At 45.0% G+C, this 24,796-nt stretch overlaps 1 protein-coding gene across 3 annotated transcripts in view; it reads left to right on the forward strand.

The window, feature by feature from the left end:
- Nucleotides 1–2,500: 2,500 nt before the first annotated feature.
- Nucleotides 2,501–24,796, forward strand: part of HYDIN (HYDIN axonemal central pair apparatus protein) — a 138,114-nt gene continuing 115,818 nt past the window's right edge. For all 3 annotated transcript variants that reach the window (XM_065640591.1, XM_065640592.1, XM_065640590.1), the window contains exons 1-6: nt 2,501–2,620; nt 3,775–3,900; nt 5,322–5,441; nt 8,677–8,811; nt 15,594–15,793; nt 19,963–20,087. In XM_065640591.1, coding sequence (XP_065496663.1) covers nt 2,501–2,620; nt 3,775–3,900; nt 5,322–5,441; nt 8,677–8,811; nt 15,594–15,793; nt 19,963–20,087 — 826 coding nt within the window. The remainder of the gene's footprint in view (nt 2,621–3,774; nt 3,901–5,321; nt 5,442–8,676; nt 8,812–15,593; nt 15,794–19,962; nt 20,088–24,796) is intronic.

Below are 24,796 nucleotides of genomic sequence, written 5' to 3' on the forward strand. Positions count from 1 at the left end.
GGGAAAGAGGCAGCTTGGACAGGAGGGCCAACAGCAGGGATGCACCATCTGTGTGTCACTCGGTGGTTTTTAACTATACACCTGGTCTAAGAGGAAGTCTGGGAAGGCAGAAGGGTTTTCATTGGGTTCTAAAATTGCTGTGCCACTTGCAGGGATGGTAGATACTGGAGTAAAGGGAGCCTTGGGGAGGAGGCTGAAGCTCAGATGTCCCTGGTGATTTTCAGCTTGGCACCCTGCTGTGAGTTACCTGAGACACGTCAGGAATCCCTGCCCCAGCCCTGGGCACATTTTTTCCTTTCTTTTCTAGGTGGTATTAGCTGTTGTGTCCTGGCACAGCTGCTTCCTCTGCCCAGACTCAGGGCATTTGTGCTCGGAACATAAAGCTGCGGTGCCAGAGCTGTCTGTGCCCTGGGCTTGGAGCAGAGGGGGAATTGCAATTCTTCCTTATGTTTCTGGGTGAGTAGAGGGCTGTCTGAGGTGGGGAAAATAAAGATCTCCCCCCACCAGATGGGATGCTGGGCTAGAGGTGTGCTGTGTCCTGGCTACCGTTTTCTCCTGCCCTGACAGGGAGATGTGACTCATTTCTTAGTTCTGCCTCTTTCCCCCAGTCTGGGAGGCTGATCCCTGCAGGCTCCAAGGAAATGGAGCTGTGGGGCTGGGAAAATATCTTGTTGGAGGATGGGGGAAGCTGCTGAACTGGGCTGAGGGTGTGGAAATTGGAAACTCTCTGGAAATAAGCATTATGTGCATGATGAACAGGATTAATTTCAAGTGAAGTGAAATTATTGTTAGAAAATTGGAACAAATAATCCAGTTATTCTCAGGACCAAATAATAAAACATTGAAATTCAGATTAATGTTGTATCATCCTCATTAGATTTCTCTTGAAAAATAGTTATTTCCAGGTTTAAATCCTAGCTCTTGCTACAGCATGTCCTTGCGTCCGCAGGACAGTGCTGTGCTCTTGTGTTTCTTGCAAGAGCAAAAGGGAACAGTGACCTTGTCATTTCCTAACATTTTAAAGGGCCCAGCAGCATGAACACATATGAAGACGTAGCTGTTTGGAGAGTAAAGGAATGAAGTTACTGCTTTTCAGAATGTCGGTAAAACTTGAGGGGAAGGGAATGGTCACATTTGTATAAATGTCTTGCTGAATACAGCAAATCTACACCAAAAAGAGATGATGTGGAACAGAAGGAAGCAGGAGGGAATATGATCTGTGATTTTACTTAATGTCAGGATGTGAAACATTTGAGGGTAGAGCTGGTTTTGAGAGCACTGGTCTTTCACATCCCAGAAAATAAACTGTTCCTTGGTCCAGTTAGCCAGAAAGGGTAGGGAAAACTATTTCTAGTCCAGACTAGCGCTTAGCAAATGCTGTGCATGTCCATATTTGATTTTTATTGGTGCCTGAAACCCAGTTTTTGGGGTTTTCTTCTCTTCTTGCCCTTTCTTGCACACGTGCTTTGTGTGACACGTGGAGAGGTGGTTGGCAGGCTGGTGATTAGAAGAATGGCCCGTGGACCTGTTAACCTGTGCTACTTGTGGGATAAGGATGCTGGAGAACTGCCATTAGGATAAAGTCTTAAGTGGCTCTGCTTTCACATATATCACATTTATATTTGAGCTAATTGCTCATGTTCCTTTGATGGTTTCATGCTTTTATTTCTGCTGTTACAGCTTCTAATGCCTGTAGGGAGCCTGGAGCTTGGGTGTTAAGTGAAAATTAGGGCCCTCATTCTCCATGGAGAAATGCGCTTGGGCACTGTGGTAATTTCATGCCTGGAAGGAGTCATACTTACTGGATAACTTTTGTAATTTGAACCAAGCAAATTAGCCTTGAGAAACTATAGTTGTTAATCAGAATATTGAACTCTGTGCTTTGTTAGCTGGAAACATCGCCAGGCTCCTTGCACAAAGGGTGGATATTTGGTTTGCAAAGTAGCAAAGTGGTCTGATTTCTGTTAATGCTTGGGTCAGCAGCCATCCCTGGGTTTAAAGTTGTTCATGATACTCTGAGCACTTAGTAGGGTCAGGCACAAAGTCACATCAGGCCACCTGCTTTTGCAAAATGAAGCAGCTAATGGCACTTACCTTCCTTCTGTTCCCACCAAAAAAACTGTCAAAGAGTAATAAGGGACAGTTGGGATGTTAATAGGGATTTGGTTAATAATTCCAGTAAATGGGATTCCGAAAGTAGTGGAAGCGGGGAAGGTGAGATATGTGAGCAGGAACTGGTGTGTGTTTGTGGCTCATGGGACTGCGCACACAGCAAAAGGCTGGTTTGACTCCGTTTTGGCTCAGGGAATGTTTATTATGGGGGTTTACTTCTATGATTCTCAACTCTGCCACTTAAATATGGTCTAATAATGAAATAGAAGCTTATATTCTCCACTGATGAAGCATGGCACAGTCTGCAGAGACAGGTGGATCCTTTGAGTCTGCTGTGAATTCTGGATTCTAAAACTCCTGTTGTTGTTCCTTCCAGGTGAGCTGAGACATGGCTGCTGGCAAGCTCTGTCAGTCCATGGGGTCCTCCAAAACAGCTGATGGATTCCAGAGCAAAGTGGTAGCACCTCGTAACCCGAAGCTAGTCAGAGAGGCAGAGGAGTCAGTAACTGTAAGTACTGCTGTGGGCAGGTAGGAGCTGTGTTAAGGCTGGAAACCCCGCTGTGTCCCTCCTCTGCCTGCCTCTCCAGTTGTCCAGCAGCGCTGTGAAGCTGGGCACCACCTCCTCATCTCTCTGCCACGCTGCTGTTGGAGGTGGCTGTCATGGTGCAGTGGTGTTTGAACTGTGTGCTGCTTCAGGGAAGGTCCAGGGCCTTGTCTGAATGTGCCACTGGAGCCAAGCTAAATGATTAAACTTGGCATTGCGCTGGGATAGCTGAAGCATGTATGTGCTTCTCTCCATCATTCTTGTGTGGGCAGTAATATATTCTGTCACGTAGGCATGATTGCCAGGGCTGCTCTGACCATGCCCGCCCTCCAGGCAGCTGGGTGTGTGGTGGGCTGCTCAAACTCTGCCTGAAAGCTTGAGATACATGGCTGGTCCCAGCTAGAACAGGTTCCAAACCAGTTTTTATGTCCTGGATCCTGTGTGGAGCACACATCCAGCCCTGAAAACAGCAGTGGAGTCAGGGAGATTCCTCCTTCCCATCCCCAGATGTCCTTTTCGTTGACTGGAGCTCACTTGACTGGAGATGACCCAGTGCTGAGGCTCTGCCAAGGAGATATCTCTGTATACTTCAGTTGAGGGTTCTGTGAGGCCAGAACAGAGGGAAAACAAGCGATAATTAAAAAAAGATAACTAAAACTTGGACTCATTCCTTTCCACATCAGTCTTGGCACAACGCTGCTTTTCTGCCTTCCTCTGACTCACCCAGTGGTGAGATCTCCACATGTGTGTTGGTTGTGAGCGTTGTGTAAGGATGGAGTTAGGGGATTTCTGATAACTCCTCCCCACTCTCCTCAAAGGTCACTGGCTCAATCCAGCAAAACTAAAGAGGAAACAAATGCCCGAAGAACAGAAATCCCCAAACATGTCACATCAAATCACAGAGAAGCTAATGGGAGAGAGCCACTTGGTTAGAGCATGTGTATTCCGCTCTATATCATTAATTTACTGATGCTAAATATTTCAGCAGGTAACTTTCAGGACTTCCAGGACTATCCTAGTGGCTGTGATGACAAATTATTCATCAGTGGCACTTGAACAAGAAAAGCCTTTCTGAACAAAGGCATTTCTGTAGCTCTTGCTGGTGTTTTGCATTTCAGCTGACTCCCTCTGCCTTCCTGAAGGAAATGTCTCTCACCACCGAGCAGAGGCTGGCCAGCGCTCGGGAGATGAGGCGGCCCCAGATTATCCAGCTTCTAGACATGAGTGAAACCTCACATCAAAAGGTAGCTTTTTCCTGCCCTTTTCCTTGCTGTTTGATGTGACATTTGAAGGAGGAGTGTGCTTGTGACAGGCTTGCCGCCAGCGTGTCTAAATACCTTGGTGGGTAGGTCCTGTTGTCCTTTTGAACTGCTGGTGGTGGAGTTCCTTCTGCTGCAGGAAAGGTAAAACATTTTTCCTCAGTCAGATGTTGAAGTCCTGATCTGCGTGAAGCCAATATAAGTAACTTCTGTTGAAACTGGAGGGTTTTGCTGGAGTTCAGCTGCTGTTGCTAAAGCACGATACTGGGGGTAGGTTGGGACAGGACTCAGGGGCACAGGCTTGCCATCTTCCATCCTCCCTCTGAAACATCCACCTCCTCTCTTGCTTTGGTGTGGTCACTGCCAAATGCTTGGGGTCATGACTCCCTCAATAATGGCAGCATTGGCCTTTGAAGGCTGTGGGCCCTAGAGTAATTACTCAGAATTTAACAAAACCAATTGTATTAATGCTTTGGGTTGGAACAACATGTGTGACCCTTGAAAAGGGTGTTAGGTTTGCAGGCTGCAGGATCCTGCCAGATATACAGGGGAATCGCCGTGGGTAGATGTGCTTTATCTGGATCAATGTTTACTTAAATATATGTTTAAAGTTGCTTTTCTTGCAGGACTGCTCAGTATAACGCAGTCCAAATGAGTAGATGACTGAGGTAGTCTGTTGAGCAGAAAATTGCCAGCAAGAGACTTGTAACAAATTGGTTAAGGATTTCCCTAGACAGCACCAAAGGGTTGGGAACGCATCAGACAAGTGCACAAATAAGTGGCAGTGTGCTGCAGCTACTGGCTTCAGCGTGAATGTGACTTCTGGGGAGGAGCAGGGGACCTGCCTGTGTCTTTGGAGTGGGAACACCCCAGCTGGAAGAGGGGAGACAAAGCAGGGAGGAATTTTCTCTAAGTGATGCCTCTGCTCTGTAAACATTCGCTGTCTGTGTATGTTTTCAGACAGGCTTCTGCAGTGCTATTGAATAAAACAGCAATAATAGAATATAATAAAGCATCTATTTAAAGCTCATGGAAAAAGGAGATACCAAGTCACCAGACAGCATTCACCTCACTTGTCTTTCCTAACTAGTGTGTTGCTTTCTTTTTGGCTGTACTTCTGGGCTGCTATTCTCATCTTACTGTTTTCTAGGCTCTGTATCAAAAAAAAGACATTTGGGACCATGTGGGACTTGGTCCATTAATCTTCAGAGTAAAGATCATCCCCAAATTGTACACCATGGAGTCTCATGTAAATTCCTGTGTTTCAGTTGCTCCATGAGTGTTTGTGGCTCTTTTAGTAAGTGCTCTGGAGATGTGTGACCACACTAGCACAGTGTTGGATACTCATTCATGACTCTTCCTCCCAGCAGCTGAACCTCTCACTGCTGTCTCTCTTGTATCTGCAGTTCTCAGCAGTTGACCTGGAACAGAGCTTGTTTCAGCCTTTCCCATCAGAGGTGGTATTTCAGAGGTATGTCCCCTGCAAGGTCTACGAAGTGCCACTGATTCTGAGGAACAATGACAAGGTAAGTGCCGGGATGTGGAGGTTTAATATTGTGCTGGAAGGGGAGAGCAATACAGTTTACATTTTATACAGGATGGCAAGTGCTACAGCTAGGCACATCCAGAATAAAATGTCTTTATTTTGCAAGATTGTGGAAATCTTCCCATGCTGGAGACTCTCCCTGTGATTTTGGCCATGCATTGGTGATATCTAACCCAAAGGAGCTTTTCTAGTCAGTGTCCTTCTACTTGAAAGCCCTGGATGGATGGGAATGTTGAAGGCTGTACAGTTACCTGATCTCATGCTTTAGCTTGAGAGTGTGCATCTCATCCTGGTGGCTGCTCGGTTAGTCCTGGTTCCTGGCAGGACGTCTCTGCCTCTTGTGGCCTCTTTAGCTGCCTCTGAGCAGCTCACTGTCAAAGCATAGGGGTTGAGCATTCACTGCTTTATGCTGAAATAAGTTATAATTAATGGCATTAGCACTTGAGGAAAGGTGTTTTGAATTAGCAGTAGTAGTGGGAGGCCTTTGGGTGCCACTTGAGGCTTATGCTAAGCTTAATTCAGTTCTGCTGAGGTTTTTCTAAGACTCGGCTTTCCCTTTGGAGAACTGCAGTGCATCCAGAGTAATGTGTGCTTAAAGGTCTTCACCTTTAGTTGAAAAAAAACTTTTTGATCACTTTGAGATTTCCCAAGGAAGCTAAGGGAAGAGCTGAAAAATGTCAGCGTTTTTTGTTCCACTGTAAATAGGAAAATGGAGACCTTTTGAATTTCAGCAGGGGAAAGATTTGCTGGAATGAGGCATGTGCCAAGAGCAAGCTGGTGGGAAGAGACAGGATAGAGGAAAGGAGCTGAGTTAGAAAGTGCTCTGGGAGAGAACATGGTACACGCAAGGGTTTTTCTAGACAAGTAACAGTCAGTGTACTGGAAGTAGAGAAAGGTCAGAAAAAGAAAGGTGTAATTAAAGATACTGTTCTATAAGGAAGAGTAAAATGTATACAGAGAGGAGGGCAGGATGGGGAGATGGCAGTGTACATGAGAACAGGTGAATTAACCCCATCTCCAAACCTACCTGTTGGGGGAAACAAACAGGTGGATAAAAAAACTGTCAGGGCCGATGGCAGGTGGAGGAACAGGAAAAGAACTCAAAGTATATTCTGAGATAACAGGTTTTGACAGGGACATGGCTGAAAATGGGAGGTTCTTTGGCAAGGAAGGATGCAGGTGTGGTCCCTCAGTTATTCCTGGAGAGGACTGCACCATTCCTGTTCTAGCATTTAGCTTGGGAATATTGGAGAGATGGAGCTTGGATGTCAATGCCCAATACCATTTATGTGGTCCACACTGATGCTTGGCACTCTCTGGTGTAGGTACCCTCTTTCCTGATTAAAATGTGCCTCAGTTTCTCTTTTCCTATGGTTCTGCTTCATTCCCACTAAGTCTTTTGGCTTCAGCTGCTCCATTATCCATGTGGCACTTCAAAGTGTTTGTCTTTGCCAAGTACCAGCCAACAGGCAAACAGTTAATTTGCTCTATTCATGCTTCCTCAAGTGGAAAAGAACATCTGCATCAACATTTCTGCCATTTCCAGTAAAAAATAATAAACATATACAGCTGCACCTTGGTTGGCATGCCCTGTAAAGGGGAGACAATGTGTGAGCTGTTTTTTTTTTTTTCCAAAATGAGTTAGTTTTGAAGCTAGTAAGACCTCAACCATTGGACAGCACTGGTATAAAAGACCAGCTCTTAAGAAAATCCTTGGCGCATTTAAGTACATGAAGATAGAAATAATCCCAAGAGAGGTTATTATATTTAATTTTGTTGGCTTTTGGTCATGTCCTGGAGAAAAGCCATGTTGTGCTCTGTCTCAAGGTTTTCTTACCAGTTTCCCAGGTTCCTCTGGGTCATACTGACTTATGCTGCACGGTAGCCTGAGGTTCTGCTCCAGGTAACAGCAAACTATATTCCAAATAGAGGCTCTGTAATCATTCAGGTACAGAGGTACATTGGTATATACTTATTGCTCTTACCTGTGTGTTGTAAAATTGCTTTTCTCTCTTCAGGCACATTCAGATGTTCTGGGTGGCTTTTGCTGAAGGTTTCAGCCATGTATGCTCATCTCTCAAGGACCTTAGTGACCAAAACATTTGTCTGCAGTGTGAAATTGGTGCCTGGAACTTGCTGCCTCAGGATATTTCTGGGAGCAAAGGGTGTTTGGAGAGTTCAGCACTACCTTGGCCATGGGTTATCAGGCTCAGCTGGGTGGTACAGAATGAATCTTCCTACCCCTAAGCCCTTTGTGGTTTCAGTGAAGCTGCCTGTTAGTCAAAATCATTTGTGTATCCCAGAGAAACTTGCAGGAATGTGCCTGCAGGGCACTCCTGGTTGTGGGGAGGAACACCCAGAAATCTGCCTTGCCTGCACTGGCAGCTGCCTGGCTACAATCACCAGGCAGCAAGAGCCCTGGAGAGCTGAGATTGGCTTTTAATAATGAATCCACATAGTGAGTCAGTGCTGGTCATGTATCTCAAGGCAGAAAATGACTTTAAAGCCCATAATTGATAGGCACAGCCTAGGGGGGGTTGTCTGGTTTTCCATTATTGTGGTAAATTGACTGCTCTCATCTTCTGCATCAGCCTTTCCTTGTAGACTATTGTACTTCTTCCATGCTTTTTTACAGCCCCCTTTAAATTTGCTTAGCCGTCTCCCTCTTTCTGGGGTTGTCTCTGTTTTCCTGTGTTCCTCCTCTTGCTCTCCTTTAACTTGCTTTTATTCCCAGTAAGGCCTCGGTGTCTGTCTCCTTCTCTTGCTGGTTGCCTGTGTGACTCTGTAGCTCTGCAGCTTGACCGCCCCACTGGAACCCAGTATCTAAGAAGTGAATTTCTTCCTTGCCCTGGTATAACAAATACAGTTTTGCCTTCAGATAATAATTTCCCCTCTAGAGGCATGACTGCATGGATGTGTGCAGGCAGAAGCAAGCAGGTTCTTTAGGCTTGTTGAATATGTGGATAACTCAATTCAGGTATAATATCTCCATACTGCTTGGCACTTTGTTCCCAGCAGGGCATTGTCCTGCTGCCTCTGGTCTAGGGCTGTTTTGCCCAGACAGAAGGGATTCAAGTCCACCCTTGTGTATTATGTGCTTCAGAGCTAAAAGTGCTTTGGGAAGTAGGTTAAGGCAGGATGTCACCAGGGCATGGCCAGATCTCTTCTCATATTTCCACAAGTGGCAAAATTATATTTTCATGTCTTTCCTGCAGGTTCCTCGGCTGGTGAAGGTTGTCTTGGAGAGCTCACCTTATTTCAAGTTGATCAGCCCCAATGATATGTGCTGTAAAGTAGCACCTGGCATGTCTTCAACTTTCCGCATCCTTTTCACCCCTGAGGAGAACAAGGTGAGACTGGAGGTCCCGAGAGGCTGTTGCCTTCAGTAGTAGCTGAACCTGCAGGGCTGGATCCAGAACAGAGCATCTGGTGTGGGTTTTGAGGAGCTGTCCTGGTTTCAGTGGGGTTGCACTGGATCTGGAACCGGGGCAAACTCTTTCCCCATGGTGAAGATTATGCTCTTGTAGGCTGGAGACTCTTGCATGTGTCAGACCATTTTTATCCTGTGGTGCTGGAACATTTAATGTAATGTCTGTTGGCTTTAGGAATGAGAGAGTCTACTGTCTGTGGTGGGCAGCCTCTCAGGGTGTTGGTTTCTAATATCTGTTTGCTGCCATAGAATTATGGGTTTGCTCCACTAATTATAAACACAGAAGTCTGTTTAAAAGTGACCTGCTATTTGGAGGACCCAAAGTGAGCCTGATCAGAGTGAGGACCACCACCTTTGAAAACTAGAGTCACCTTAATCTGTTATGTTGGACACAGTAGTGAGACAGCTGAACATTATGTTTAAAGTAATCACTTTTTTGCACACTGGTTGTAGCCCACGCCCTGCTGTGAGGTCAGCTCTAGGCTGTGGTCCAGCAGTCTGCAGCTGGTCACATCCTGGCATTGCAAGATGCTGCTGGCCAGTGCAGCAGGGACTGGAAGGCTGTGCTTTCCTTCCTTGTGCTTTCTTGAGCGTTTGGGAGGAAAGATGCACATGGACCAGTAGGAAGACGGCAAGGAGGGGTGTTAAGATGTTTAGCCATCTCTGTACTCAGTGGTAGGGATTTAATTACCGTGGAAAACACTAGATGAACAAACAGATCCAGAGAGCTTTTCTCTTTCCCGTCTGGCAGCTGCTTCCCTGCCTCACCCTGGACCGGAGAAATGACAATGCTTTCTCATACTCTGTTTTCAAGCCCCACAGCTGTGCTGTTCATGAGGACACTTGCCTGCCTGCGGTCCAGCTGTGAGTGTAGGGGAGAGGGAGTCAGCCTGGCACAACACACTGAGCTCTAGATGCTCTTAAGGCAGCAGGAGGTTTGTGTGCTGCAGATCACTGAGACACCTCCCTGGAACAGCAGGTGTAGGAATAAACAGGCAGGTACAATCTGCAGTCAGACATATTACCCCAGAGCCTGTGGTGTGGCTGTGTCTTCATGCATGCTATTGTGGCTGCTCTGTCAGCTGGTATCTATTCCATGCCAAATGTGCGATGCTTTTGCTTGGAGGCTTGAACATTGATGCTGTGGCCCTGGCAAGTCTGATTCTCAGTGCTGTGATGTGAAAGGTCAATGCTGTTATCTGGAGGCCTGTTAATACAGAAGTGTTTAGAACATGGCATGGAAGGGAGGAAGCGCTGCAGGGAAACAAAGATGGCCAGACTGACTCTTTCCACCAGCATCCTGTTATCTCTTAGCACTGTTCTTTGTGTGGCTTTGGAGGGGCAAGGTCAGGGGATAGCTCTGAGCCAGCTGATGCTTCTGCACCAGGCCAGAGACGGAAGATCTCTTTGGGCATAGCTGTTTTCTCATCATCTGTTTGCTGCTTAGATTTAGTTTAACAATTTCTCCTATCCCTAAACAGCACATATATAGAAAACTAAAGAGGGAATGCCCCATGGTCCCTAGCTCCCCATGCTTGTGAAATAATCTGTTCCTTTGGAGGGACTGAGGAATTATTTAATGTCATTAATATTTAGGGTAAAAATTATGTTGGCCTAGGGCAATTCTGCATACTACACAAGTGACACAAGAGCTTAATCTCACAGAGGTAGGCTTTGCAAAGTACACTGATGCCTTTAAAATGTGATTTATTGGTATTAACTAGTTTTCATTTTGGGTGTGGAAGAGGTAAATTGGTGTCCATGGAGAGCAAAGTGCTGCTCTCCAAGTTTAGAGCGCAACACATGAACACCACCATGAATACAAGTAGGGTGAGAGAACCCTCAACGGCTCTAATGTCTGATACCTTGTCCCTTGTCTTGCCCATGAACTGGTGAGTGTACAGCGTAGGGAGCTCTGCCAGCGTGGGGTCCTCTGCACAGCTTCAGCAACAGCCTGGTGGTTTCTGCTGACCTGGTTTTGTGCTCCGTGCAGGGCATCAGGAGAAGGATGCACACTTCTCAGTGAGGAGCACGTGGGATTTATCCAGCAGAATCGGAATTTTGTACAAATCGAACGTTTTCTCTTGTACTTGATGGAGTGTGAGTCAGCAAAGTACCAGAGTGCTGTAGCTCCACTTGAAATGCATCAATAAGTGTGGTCAGGAGGTGCCCAGCACCTTGAAAATCCCTTAGCAAAGCGGCAGCTTTGGGAAATGGTTCTGTAAAGCCGCATGCCTTGTGCTCGCAGTCACTGGCATGCAGAATACCCATGTTCTGGTTGTGGAAGGCTTATGAGTGCTGCCTTTGAACAACCTCTGCATCTCCGCTGCTCCATGATCCGGAGGGATTGTGGATAACCCAGCAAACTGGGATGCAGGTACAAACCCCTCTGTCAGGCTTGGAGAGTCCTCTTGGTATGGAGTTGGTTTATGTAATTCTCTTGCATTGAATCTGTTCTTGCCTGCAGTAAGCCTGACTTCAGCGAAGTAATTCCTGATTCATAGGAGTAAAATTTTAGCTAAGTCCTAAATAAAAGGGCCAAGCGAGCAGTTAGTAGCTGAAATGCTATGTGCCATGCAGCCCTTTCTTGAAAAATGAGTAATTTTGTATTGTCTCCCAGTCATTTGGGAATGTGCCACATGACTGGACTGTCAGAAAGCAAATAAAGAGCTGACATGTCTTTGTTTACTGACACTTGTGTTATAAATATGAAATGCTAATTTTTCTGCTGGGCAACGTTTCCAATTAGTTACTCTTGCTGCTTCAGATTTACACATTTCTGGTTTATGGCTCTGGTTGTAGTGTGGGTGTTCTTGTGCTGCCCTGTGTTTCCAGGTGTTCTTGCATTATGGTCTGACAGTCTCTGCCTAATTGGAAACCATGGTGGAACTGACTGGCAAACAGACAACAGACAGGACTACTTAGATTTGTATGTTCTTCAGGCTTATTAATAGATTATCTTAAAGGAAGAAGGAAACAAGAAGTGCATAAAAACATAGCACAGCTTATTCTGTTTTGTCTCCTTGCTCTTTTCACTGTAGCAATACACTATTTTCAGGTAATACAAGTTCAGTCTGTAAGGTTTGCAAAATTCATTATTGATGCTCCGTGGAGACTGAATTAATGCTCACTGATAATATGAAATATGACAGGACGATGAGTTATTGCATTACTGAAATTAACTCTTTTAAAATTCAGTCGAGCTCTGTTAGAGATGTTTTGTAGCACACAGCAGCAATTCCAAGTAGACTTTTAAGACGACTCCTGAGTGGAGGAAAGGGGCAGAAGATCAAGGCAAATGGCGCTGTGCAAAATGAACCTGGAGCAAAGTGACTAATTTCAAAGCATCCTGTGAATTGGTAGCTGAGGGAGGCAGGAGAAAGGGGTACCCCTTCTGATGTGAAGCTATCTTCATCCTCCAGTCTCCCCCATCCTTTTTAATTGCCCGTATTTTCCAGCCTGTTGTGGTATCCTGGTTTCAGCAGGGAGCTTTCCCTGCTCAACTTTGCTGCCTTGTGCTACAAGGATCTTTGCTTTGCAGTTGTCTGCTGCAAGGAATTCAGTGAATTATTTAAGATCAGTTATGCAGCAAAAACATCAGTTTGCTGCTGTACTGGGCAGTTAATGTTGGTCTCACTCTGGCAGTAATAAATGTTAACCTGAGTTTGCAAAGAGTCTGAAATGCCATCGCTGATACAAGCAGTTGCTTTAGTTTCAGTGGGTTCTAATTCAAATGCCAGTGTAGATACCTGTAATGCCAGAGACTGTAACTTGCTGATTATCAAAGGGGAATAAGTGAAAAGGAACCATCACAGAATGATCTGCATTTTCTGTGAAATGGAGAGGGGAGCTGTATGAAAGATGAAGTAATATTTTCATTAAAATCTATAGCCTGAAGCTGCATCTAAACACAACCTTTAAAGCACAGAGATGATGCAACCCCTCTCTCACCCAGGTGTGTTTTAGAAACCTGGTTTCAAACAGTCTAAGGGTTTGCAGTTGCAAAGTAAATGGAGGCTGTAACCTGTTTTCACCTGTACCTGTAGATTGTAAGCCAGTGCACAGCAGAGCTGGTAGCACAGGGCAGTGCTGCAGTGGAGAACTGTAGCCTTTATCTTCTCCCAGGGGACCGTGATTTAGCTTTCAAAAGCTTAAGGGACCGTGGGTTCACAGCAGCATGAGCAGCCAGCTTCTGTCTAGCACCCCTCTTTCCTCGGGTTTCCCCCACGGTTTGGCCTGATGATGCAAGGTCGCACGCTGGAGTTCTCGAGTGTGGTTGTATGAGAAGTGGTGTCCCTGGAGAAGAGGCTCAGCACACAATGTGCAGCTCTGCTCATCCATAGACTCAAACAGCAGAGAGAGGTGCAGCTTTCTCTCTCTAAGGGCCATGGTTGTCTCCATGAGGCCAAATTCTCGTTGCTTTAACCTTGCTCTCCCGTAACCAGAGAAGTCCCTTTCCCACTGACCCTCACCGGCAGTGGAGCTGGGACGGCTGCCTGTGTCTTGTTTTTGGGGGAATTTATTCCTTGGGCTCTTATTTACATCGCTGTTAATCCACTCGCCCCGTTGCAATGACAATGACTTAAAAATTATTTCCTTTAACTTCCTTCAAATACTTCCAATTGTTGAAGTTTCTTTTTTCTTTATCCTCCTGCTGATCTGAACTCCCCGCATCCTCCTCTGTCTACCTGGCATCTGGAAGGGAGAGATAAGTAAATATGGCATGCCAAGACTTAATAAGGCACACAGCTTTCAGATGGATTTACAATGCCTTTGTTACAGTAGTGTGGCCAAAATAACAAAAAAAAGTAAATAGCATTCTTCATTTGCTAATGCAGTTTCTGAGGATCTAAAGAGTCCAGGACGTGAAGTACCCAGATAATAGGTGCTTTAAATTCCCATGGGCTGCCCATAGCTTTCATTTTAGAGGGCTTAGGCTGCAAGATTGAGTACAAAATTGCTAATTCAGAAAGACTTGCTGAAGATGAAACGCTCTTCTGAAATGTGATATTCAATTCTCTGGGTCGTTTGCTGCAGTTCCCTTCCTGGTATTTTACCTTCCAAATATGAGAAGCAAAAGCCCTTCTGCAATTTCCGGTGTGAATATTTGAGAAGTCTAGAAAAATCCTTCTTTATTCTTTTGAAGTCCTAGTTGTGACAGCATCTGTTACTGCAACCTTAAACTCTGGCTGAGCAGGTGGTTGGTAGGGCTGGTTTTGATAAAGCAATAGCTGTGTGTCTGTCCCTCGTCTGCCTGCCTTAGGTCCCTTCCAGGCTTGGAGAAGACACGTACAGGAGCAGGAAATCCCAAGCATGGAGGAATCTGAATCACTTCTGGTTAAAGGAGCTTGCTGCTCTCTGCAGTTTCTAAATCAAATTGTCTGCTTGCTGCTTCAACAATCATAAAAATATCAAATGAGTTAAAAGCACTGAGGGGGGGGAAAAAAAAACAGGACAGCAAGTGAGTGATGAGAGGCAGAGCTTTTATCCGCTTGTCAATAAAAGCTGCTGGAGGCAATGGCTCCTGGGCCCGCTGCAACAGTTTTACCACTGATTTCAGCAGGGCAAGGTGATACTTCCAGCACGGTGATGCCACACTGTACATCTGGAGATCGATCTGCCCAGCCCTACAGTAAAAGATTTTGGTGATTTCATTTGCCTTCCTACTGCTAAATGCCAGACAGCTGAGGTGGGGGGGACTGTCTGGCTTTTTTTCTGAACAAACCAATGGTTGGGAATAGCACAGTTTGCTCTTGTAGGTGTGTCTGGGTGTCTCCTGTTTGCAGCTCCTGATACCACCTGCCTCAGGTAGACATGCTAACAAGGCACCAAGTCACTTATTGTAGAGACCTTACAAGAGAGATGTGATTAAGGCATCAGCAATGCCAGAACAGGCAGCAGAGAGAAAGCAAAACTCTCGCCTGCCTCCCCTGAGGCTATGACGAGATGTAAAGGGAAATCGAGATTAGATGCAGGAAGAACTCTCTGTAAGTCTAGGGTAGAGCTGGAATAGGCTGCTGAGGGCAGAGGTGAAATTGTTAGTGCTTTTACGTACTCGTCAAACATCTCAAGAATGGTTTGAGTGCAGAGCTGAGCGAGTTCTGGGCTGGGGAGGTGGATTTTAAGGTTGTGTCTCCTCAGTCTTGTCCCTGTAATGCTATGGGAAGGGGTGGGAAATACACACATACCCTACACTCACATTGAAACAATTATTGTGTCCAGTTTAAGTATTTCACCAAAGATTGACTGAGTCTGCATGTGGTGAAATACTTTTGAAAATGTACCTGAGCATCCCCTGCCAAGCTTTAGTGATACTTGCGCATTGCTGGGATTGGAATTTGTGCTATGGCACAACTGGGTTGTTAGCAGTGCCTTTAACAGTCTGCAGGGGTGATCGAAGCAGGTTCTTGTTACTGCTGTAATCCCTTACATGGAATTACTCTGTTTTGGTGCCTCAGAATCAAAGTATCAACTAATTTTGGTTCTGCCAGCTTGCTGCAAATGCAGGTGAATCAATGAGGTTGTTTCCTTGCAAGTTAACAGCCCTGTCCAAGTCACGATGCTGGAGTGAAGGGTCATTAAGGTAAAAAGAACTATGACATTATTGAATGCTACTGTTAGAGTCATAGAAAACAACAGTTTTTCTCCTGCCACGGGGACGGTACTAAATGCAGTGTGCTGAGACGGTTTCTTTCCTTGCAGGATTATTTCCACCAGCTCACCTGCATCACAGAAAGGGAAAAGTTTATTGTGCCGATCAGAGCTATAGGTGCTCGAGCTATCCTGGACTTCCCAGACCAGCTGAACTTCTCTGTCTGTCCAGTTAAGTACAGCACCCAGAAAACTCTGCTGGTTCGCAACATTGGTAATCGGGAGGCCCGCTACAGCATCAGCACTCAGAGGTAAAGCAGCTCAACATCTTGTTTGTGCAAAATGCTGTTGTGTGATGATATAGTTGATAAACAGTAACAAAAAGGAACCAGAGCATCCAAGCTGCTGTATTGCAGCCATAGCTGGAAATAGGCAGGACATGGGAGTTTTGCAGTTGCTGACAGTATTTTAAGCGTGGTGCAACCTTTGATAAAATTCTGCAAGCTGCAGTGAAGATTTACACTGCAGTGGGGTCTCCAGCACAGCATCTTGCAAGACCAATTCTGTTAGTTTGAAAGAACAAATACAGGAAGGCAACGTGACTGTCCTTGGGCTGCGTAGGATACTGCGTGGCAGATGACAGCTCCAGGAGCTCAGGTCAGGTGGACCAAATGCAGTATTAGGAAATAGCCAGTTAGGAGCTGGCCAAAGAGATATTTAAGAATTTATCAGCAGCTTTGTCTATATTAGCAAGTGCAATCAGAGACTGGAGATCAAAGCAATTGATATTGAAGCCCTGAGAATAACACTGGGTGGTCCAGGAGCTTTATTTTCCAATAGGTTTGGTCTGGTCCCTAGAACCATATATTCTGAGCTCTTAAGTGTAGATGAGCAAGACACTGGCTTCAAAACTGCATTACAGCCCTAAATCAGAATGCTCATGAGGGCACAGGCAAAAGATGCAGCAAATATCTGGTGCATGGGTTGGGAGCCTTTTCTACTAGAGCTTTGTCTCCCAGATTTCCTTGAGAGTGCTAGGATATGTTAGTATCTAGTTTGCAACCTTCTGGTCATAAGTACCTTCTGAAATGATTACATACCACTGTCAGGCAAATGCATGCATTCTCTGGGAGGCCACAAGCACATGATGGTCCCCTAATCAAGTGCCTGGTGTGAATTGTGTTGCAGACAGCCTGTACTCTTCCTTTTGGTCTCATGAGACTGTCACCAGTTTTCCAGTTTGCTGAACTGGAGAGAGTAATGCCTTTTTGACACCACATCTGCAAGGAAACTGGTTCAGTTGGCTGGTAATTAGTTCACAGTTGGTTGGTTCCAGAGGTCTTGGTGTAGGAGCTGAGGTCAAGAATGCAGCAAAGATCTGCTGTCTGACAACCTGAGTTGCTTCAGTTTCTTCCCCAAGAAAACAGGGCTCAAAAGAAGACTCTTTACCTTTCTCCTGTGAACTGTAGGGTCCAAGAGAAGCTTCCACTAAAGCCTGGCAAAGCTATTTAAGCAGGCTGCTCCTTTTCACTGTGGAAAATACATAGGCTGGAACTTGTAAATCACTGTACAGATTTCCTCTGGGATTTCCAGATCTACTTGTCACCACCAAAATAATACCTACTAAATGTCTAGTATCTTTTTGCAAAATGCTTACCAACTATTGAGTGATACAGTGTATGTTGAATCTTGTTTGATATGGATTTTAAGAGTTTCTGAACTTCAGCAACCAAATATTTGCCCTGATTTGCAAGAAAAAAAATGGGAAGCATTACGAAAGTTTTATTTCAAACTACACAAAAAAACCAGAATTCTGAATAGCTGGATTGCATGTGTATGGAGATCAAAAGCTGATATGATTTCCTTTGTCAGCTGAGGGCATCTGTCATCTCTTCCATTTCATTATGAACTTTTGAAAGCCAGTTTGAAATTTCAAACAGATGATTTAAATCTTTGAATATAAGCAGAATTTTATTCTAATTAAGTTGCCCCCACTTTCATTCAGATTTCTTTTGGATTACTCTGAAGTTCCTGTATTTCTTTTGTAAAGGAAGGGAGCTGATGCCTGTGACAGTAAGCAAGATGTAAATGCCAAAATATATAATTATGAAATTGCTTACAAATCTAGCGTGGATCTCTTTCCAAAGAGCAACAATAGGTGAGATCTCAGCAGGTACTGGTCTCCTAAATTGGTGTGGCTGGATGAGTTTGTATGAGCTGGGGATTGCAAGGTATCATCGGGGTATCTAGACCTTTGAAATTTTAGATGTACAAAGAGAAAATCCAAATGGCCATAGTTAAAAAGCATATCAGAAGAAAACAAGCTGTTAAAAAACCCTCCAAACCTTGCATTTTCTCTTGTTCAGGAGCAGTAGTGATTCATTAAAAGGATAGATCTAACAGGACCAGAATTATCTTAAAGAACAGCTCACAATTAATGGATAAAAGGCCAAAGTTTAGCCACCCAGCTTCATCTCTTGGCAGTGGTTTTCATTTCATGTCAGGGATGTCTCCTTAGCATCTCCTCTTATCTGTACGCTGCAGGGAACAGCTTAGTGATGGTGACTGAAATTCAAAGGAGTTAAATTCAACCGTGGAGCTTGTATCTTTGGGTCTTGGAGAACCAGGTCTATGTGAAGGATAATGAGCTCTTGCTACAGCAGTAACAGTTGTCTTGTGGGTACAGCGTGGGGTGGGATGTAGGAGATAGTCTCTGATTTGTGCTCAGTTTCTCAGTCCTGAGAACTGAGTCCTGAACTTGGTTGGATCCTCTCCTTCTAATAATTTGAAAATATGAAGAAATCTTCTTACTCAGGCATCCCCTGAAGTCACCCCCAGGAGTGTTGTTCCCATCCCAGCCATCTGAGGTCAGGAGTATGTAGACACGGGGAAGGTCTAGGAAGGTGATGAGATGGGAGGTAGTGCTCACGTGTTGCCAGGAATCCCTGTTCTTAACTAGCAGCTTTTCTGTTCTAGCAACATTTCTGGGGAAAAAAATAGTCTCTTCCACACCAGGCAATGGTCCCACCTGCAGCAGTCCTGGCATAACCATCAGTGCAGATACAGAACCAGGTCGAGCAATTCAGTTGTGAGGCTGCTGGTGCCTTGTCTTCTCTCCTCTCTTTGGAAAGTCTTGGGTACAGCACATAAACGGTGCAAGCCCTATGCTTCTCCATTAGAGTCAGTAGCAATGTTCTCACTAGTTGTAATGGGAACAGGTCAGGCCCGTAATTGCAGCAATATCTCCTTAATGAGCAGAAACTCCAGCAATTTCATCAGCTGTCACTACTTATGTGAACAAAGTTCAGTTTGTGCATGGCTCCAGTTCTCATTATTTTTGTGTGTGTTGCGTTCTCTAATCACGGTAAAACTCTCCAGAACATGTTTTTAGGGTGACAAATTGACCACCAGCAAAGCACTAAAAACAATAACTTCTGTTTTCCAAGTTGGGCTGTACAAGAGCCGCAAAGCCCAGCTGCTGTTGTGCAGAAGCATGTTTCACCTGACTTACCCTGAAGCACTGAAGTACTGAGTTTTACGTCTTATCAGCCAAGAGCTGTTTACCTGGCGACAGACCATAATTGCTCACATTAAATCCAAAATACACCAACACATTGCACAGAATTTGTCTGGTGGGCCAAGCAAACCATTACTGAGGAGCTTGGATTACAACCCAGAGTCCCAGACTGCATTGCTGGTGAATACATATTATAGAAAACCTCCTGTTAAACTCATGTTGTTATGTTCTTGCTAATCGTGCTTCTTTTAGCTAGGGATTTAATCTTTCACACTGTAAATGGGATACTCCTTTTGTGTCTTGTTGCCATGTCATAGTATCACTCTAATCTGCATTTGCACTCATTCAGATTTTTCTGATTGTTCCTTTTCCTCTTAGAGCAGCTTTCATTGAAATGCTGATAAAACATGCCCTTTCTTAGACTAAACCAGTATGTTTTCAAGGTAAAAAATGAATTCTGCAAATTAAACCATAACAATTCTCTGGTCTTCAAGAAAGACTTTTATTCTCCCTGATTTCTAGGCTGTAATCTCATTGGAACAGGTATTGCCTTGACATTTGCATCTCTTGAGGTGAGGTTTATAGATGGCAGGAAAAGACAGATTCCTGAGGAAGTCAGTGTTGAGTTGTGCATGCAAATAGCTCTTAACCATCTCTGTGCTATTGAAAACCCCTTTTTCTGGCTGTATTGCTGGCAGTCAGACTCTTGAGCCTCACTGCAGAGAACTAGATGCAGAGTATGAGGGAGATGAGGTGATTTTTATACCACAGGATCTTCTGAGGGCTGGATCTCTTTGAAAGTGAGAGTTGGTAGCTCTGTTTCTGATCCTGTATGTTTTGATTTTCTTCTGATGACTTGTGGTTTGTTTGCTGCTTGCTTGCACAAGTGAGCTAAACTGGACTGCAAAAGGAATATAGTCCTCAATTCTCCCACAAAAGTCCTGATATCTCTGTGTGTTGCAGCCCTTTCTCTGTCGATCCCTCTATCGGGACTCTTGGGATTGGGGACACCATGCAAGTCACAGTGGAGTTTCACCCGCTGAAGACCAGGGATCATTCGGGATCCTTGATAGTTCACTATGACACAGGTAAGTGCTGGGCATTGCACGGTGCGCACTCTGCATCCTTCAAAACAGAGCCCTTTCTAAGCAGAATAACATTACTTGCTTTGCAAACTACTTTTAAATATTTTCTTTCAAAATCTCTGTGTGCTTCAGTGCTTAGAAGTGAGGGGCAAAGGCTGAGTCTGTCCTTGTTCTGTATGTCCTGTGTTGCTGTGTGCTCCACCCAGCACCCCCAGTGACAGTCGTCTACCATCATTCACCACTGTCCCAGCCACCTGAATTCCCTGGCGTACCTCCCCTGTCCCAGCTTTACCTCAAGTAGAAGTGAAAAACAGTTGGTGGTTAGGAGATTGTTAAAGTAGATCCCATTGAAGAGGAATGAGATTTTGGCATCCTGTTTTGCTGGGAGTTGCTGAGTAGGAGAGAGATTGATTCTTCATTGCAGTGTGTGTATGCATGTGTGAAGTTTTATTCCTACACAACGCTGTTTGAAGTGTAACATGGGAAACGCATGTCTGACAGACTCTCTCTCCAATGTCCGCTGTCTCTTACACAGCTCTGTCCCACATGTGCTGCTCCGTTGTCTTGCCACAAACCCTTTTTCCTATGTTGCCATCTGCCCATCTGCATCCCACACTTCACAGCATCAGGACTTGAGGGCTCTTGGGATTTGGCAACAAGTGCTCGCTGCCTCCTGAGATAGGTGTAAAATTCATACCAGGGTGTGAGGAACCAAAGTCAGGCCACAGAAATAGCTTTGTAAGTCACTTTAAGAGTACATGGGGAACGTTCAAGTTAAAAATGTGATGTTAAAATGCTTCTGTCAGCCTTGGTTCAGCAGAGGTATCTTGTGATGCTGAATGAGACACTTTCTCAGTTGCATGAATGCTTTTGGTGTGCGTTTTCTTTTACCTGAGAGAGGTTTGTTTTGGTCCTGGAAAGCATGATATCCTTCCCTAGGTGCTACTGTGATGCTTTAGCATAGCAATGAACATCTTAGTTGTTTTGACTGTGTAGAAGTTGTAGAAATGCTCCTTTATCTTGTAAATGCTCTTTGTAGCCTTATGAGTTATCATAGCTTTGTGTAATATTTCAGTTAATTACATATTTGCAGTGAGTGGTTGATGCTCACTCTGAGAAGCTCATGGGTTTGGATAACACTTTATTGAAAGAACTACTGAATAGAGAAGCACAAAAAGTGCCTTATTTGTATGCACATGGAGAATCTATAGGATAAAATTCGGAGGGCTAGATCTTTCTTTAGGGTAAATCAGTAGTAACACTAGAGATTAGGGCTGTAGGGTTTATACTTTTTGAATGAAAAGACTGGGTGAATAATCAGGCCCAGGATCTCATGGCTTGCTTTGAAAAGCTGAGTCTTGTTCTTACTGGGCTGAAACACCTGGTTCCTCTGTGGTTAATATTTGCAAAAGCGGTTTCCATGGATAGGCCACAAGGATCAAACTACCTGCTGGCTCTGAGAGGGGTGACCTCCCAGGAACATGTGCAGCTACCTGGGAGGTGAACCCAGGATTCATTCCCACCTGTCAGTACAACACTGTAGTTATTTTTAAATAAACCACAGATTAAAAAGGAGAGCAAGGGAATAATTAAGGGATTATCTCTCTAGCTTTGAAGCATATGAATAAGTAAAAGGCTGCTGAGATTAATTGCTAAAGTGAAACTGAAACATTTAATCAATCAGTCCTAAAAGCTGCTTATTGCAAGTGTAAAGCAGAGCACCAGACAATATTACCCAACCTTGCATGGCAAGCCCTGGCTATTTTGTCTTGCACCGAGTCGGACTCCCTGTGACTTGCATACAAAAAGCAGCTGTGTTGCTCTTTCAGAGCCACCAACAGACTGTTTGTTATGAAACAGAAGTGCTATGAGCAAAAGAGCAGTTTAGGATGTTGGGTGGCATTTTCCTGGCTTTACTCTGTATCTCTATTAACTTGCTCAGCTCACAAGTGGCAGTTCTCAATGAATCATGCTGCTCTCAGTGTGACTTACACAGGATCAGGTGCATGTTACTGTGGTTGAATTTTTGCTGAAATTGGGTCAAATCTGTCCCTGGCATTGCTTAAGCAAACACAGAGCTCTTCAGTATGAATAAGATGCAATTTTCCTTTTGCCTGTTAATTGGTTGATTTAAATTGTGCATCATTTAAACTGTCCTGGTTAGGAATACAGGTACTGTCCCTGGATAGACTGTACATGTGATGGTAGTCCTGTTCCTACAAACTTTACAGACGAGTGTGAAGAAAATGTCTTTGCTGCTAAAAGCGTAATGAATTATGATGAAAACTTGATGTTCAGAGCTTTACATGTCCAAACGCGTCCACTTCCCCTATGCACATGCGTCTGGATATTAAAAATCCCAGCCCATCCTGAAATGAAGGTGACTTAGAATCTTCTGGGCTACAGCACATCCCTAGTCATCACCTTAAGATCAGGTGATGGCATCAGAAGGGATTTCTGAAGCCTGGGTGCCAAGCACACATACTGATTTGGAGAGAGTTCTGTGTTCAGGATCACTTGAATGTCTGGTTCGTGGCTTTGCCCTTCCCAGGTGATATTTTTTTTTTCTCCCCGTGTGGATGAGGGAAAGTTAGTTTATGGAGTTAAGTCTAGTTTCAAACAAGTCAGTATTCATGAAGCTTAGATATTCTCTTAGCCCTCAAGTGAGATGCCCAAGCTGGTTGCCCTGAGTGCTGCTGTTTGTACATCAAACCCAATTTGCTGCAGTTACAACATTCATTGCAACCTGACCATATATCACAAGTTTGGTGTGGGAGCGTGAGCTTTGCTCAGGGACACCTGGTTAAGGAGATGTGTGACAGCTTCCCAGAGCTGTGCTGGAGGTGAGAAACAAACTCACCAGTCCCGTAGCACCCAGAAACAATAACAGCTACAGCAGATGCTCCATGCAAGTAAAGGTGGCTACCAGAGACAGGACGTGCTGAAGAAATGCTTGGAGTTTTGGAAGGAGAGTCACTTCTCTGCTCAGAGCTCACTAAACCCTGACTTACATTAGACTCTTGTCTCGAAGGATGATATGATGGGTAGTCTTCAAGGTGTAAGGCCAGATTCTGTGCTTGTTTGTGGGTTCCCGCAGTGCCCATGGGACCCTGTGGCAAGGGCTACAGCGTGCTTCTAAGACTAGGAGATCTGCTGTGCGGCACTGGAAGTCCTCTCTACGGGGTGTGGTTTTTTTTCCCATCTGTTGCTGCATCCCTTGGGATCCCTTTGTCAGCACAGGAAACTTCAGTAATTAGCAAAGCCCCACTGAGCTTGTGCATGCCTGACAGACACTATATATTGAGATGCTTTTATTGCTGTCTGTAATAAGGGTAATTATACAGATCGTTTTCCTTCAGTGGCTCTGTGAGACTATAACATAGAAGCAAAAGCCTGGGGGCAGGATCTCACCCTCTTTGAGGGGAGAGATCAGAGCCAGTACTCGTATGTGAATTTTAACAGACAGCATAACTAAGAAGAGCCAGCTCTCGAGCAGGAATGTCTACTCCATTACTGTCCTGTCTCCCCTTGATGCAGAGCTCCAGAAAGCAGCTTCCCCAGAAGAGACATAACATGTGGCTCCAGAATAGTTCTCAGTGGTTTTAGTCCTGCTGGAAGCCTCCAGCCTTGTGCTAAAAGCCTGCTGAGGAACCATCTGGGTGTTTGGCAGATTAATACCCTGTTTTCTCCTGACTTCCTACACAATTTACAGGAGGGCTGACAGTTCCTGAGCAGGAGCTTTCCTAAAGCAAATATCAGTGTGTTTGCTGTGGATCACAAATCCAGACCCAGAGCATCCTCTGTGGTTCTGCATGCCCAGGGCAAGGCAGAGCTCAGCCTCAGCTCCTTAATTAATTACTCCAAAGGCAGGTAGAAGATGTGGGCAGCTTCTGCCTCTAGCTCCGTAGCTGTCAATCAGATCGGATGAATTTTCCTGCGTTGGTTTAGTTACTGTCCTTGTAGGAAGTGGATGAAGTAATGTCTCCCCTCCTGAGCCCGAGGGAGCAAAGCTTGCTCTCTGCCAAATTCAGGTTATTCCTATTTGGGAGAAGAGAGCAGCTAAATGTTTCTCCAGTGCAGCACACTCCAAATTTGGAGGTGATGTGGAGCTGAGCTTTGCCCTGCCCTGGGTCAGGGAAGGATCTGGCTGTCTTATTCCTCTGCCTTGGAGCTTTGCTGGCTGACTCTGAAAGTATTGGGTCCCCAGCATTGTTTCTTCCCCCCCATTGCTGCTTGCTTTCGATGTGAGGCAGAACATCAGCCTCATATTACATAGCATTAGGCTGCAGCTTTGGCAAAGGAAACCCTGGCCTGGGATGTCCCTCTAGTCTCTCCTGTGGTCCTCTCCAGTCCCACAGGCTGGCCAACAGCCGGGTACTTAGGCTGTGCTAGGGGCATTGCTGCAGGGGATTTTGGCACCAGAGAACTACCATGTTGTGCAGTTTTGGTTGAGCAGTATCTGCCTGCGTGGACTTTCTCTATGACCATTAGCCCTCTTGGTGTCTGCAGTGAGATTAGCAGGTCTGTGATCTTCCCCTTTAAGCCAGCATGAATGCTTGTAAGATAGATGTGATTTCCTTGGGGCAATGTAAGAAGAAAAAAGAATTGAAAAATTCCTGGGTACATCTCGAGGTGAATGGGAATCGCTGTACTTCATGTGGCAGCGATGCTCAGGGTTTTGGGGGGTATCAGAGGTGAATCCAGGTCTTCTA

This window comes from Caloenas nicobarica, chromosome 9 (assembly GCF_036013445.1).
Source record: "Caloenas nicobarica isolate bCalNic1 chromosome 9, bCalNic1.hap1, whole genome shotgun sequence".
Classification (NCBI taxonomy): domain Eukaryota; kingdom Metazoa; phylum Chordata; class Aves; order Columbiformes; family Columbidae; genus Caloenas; species Caloenas nicobarica.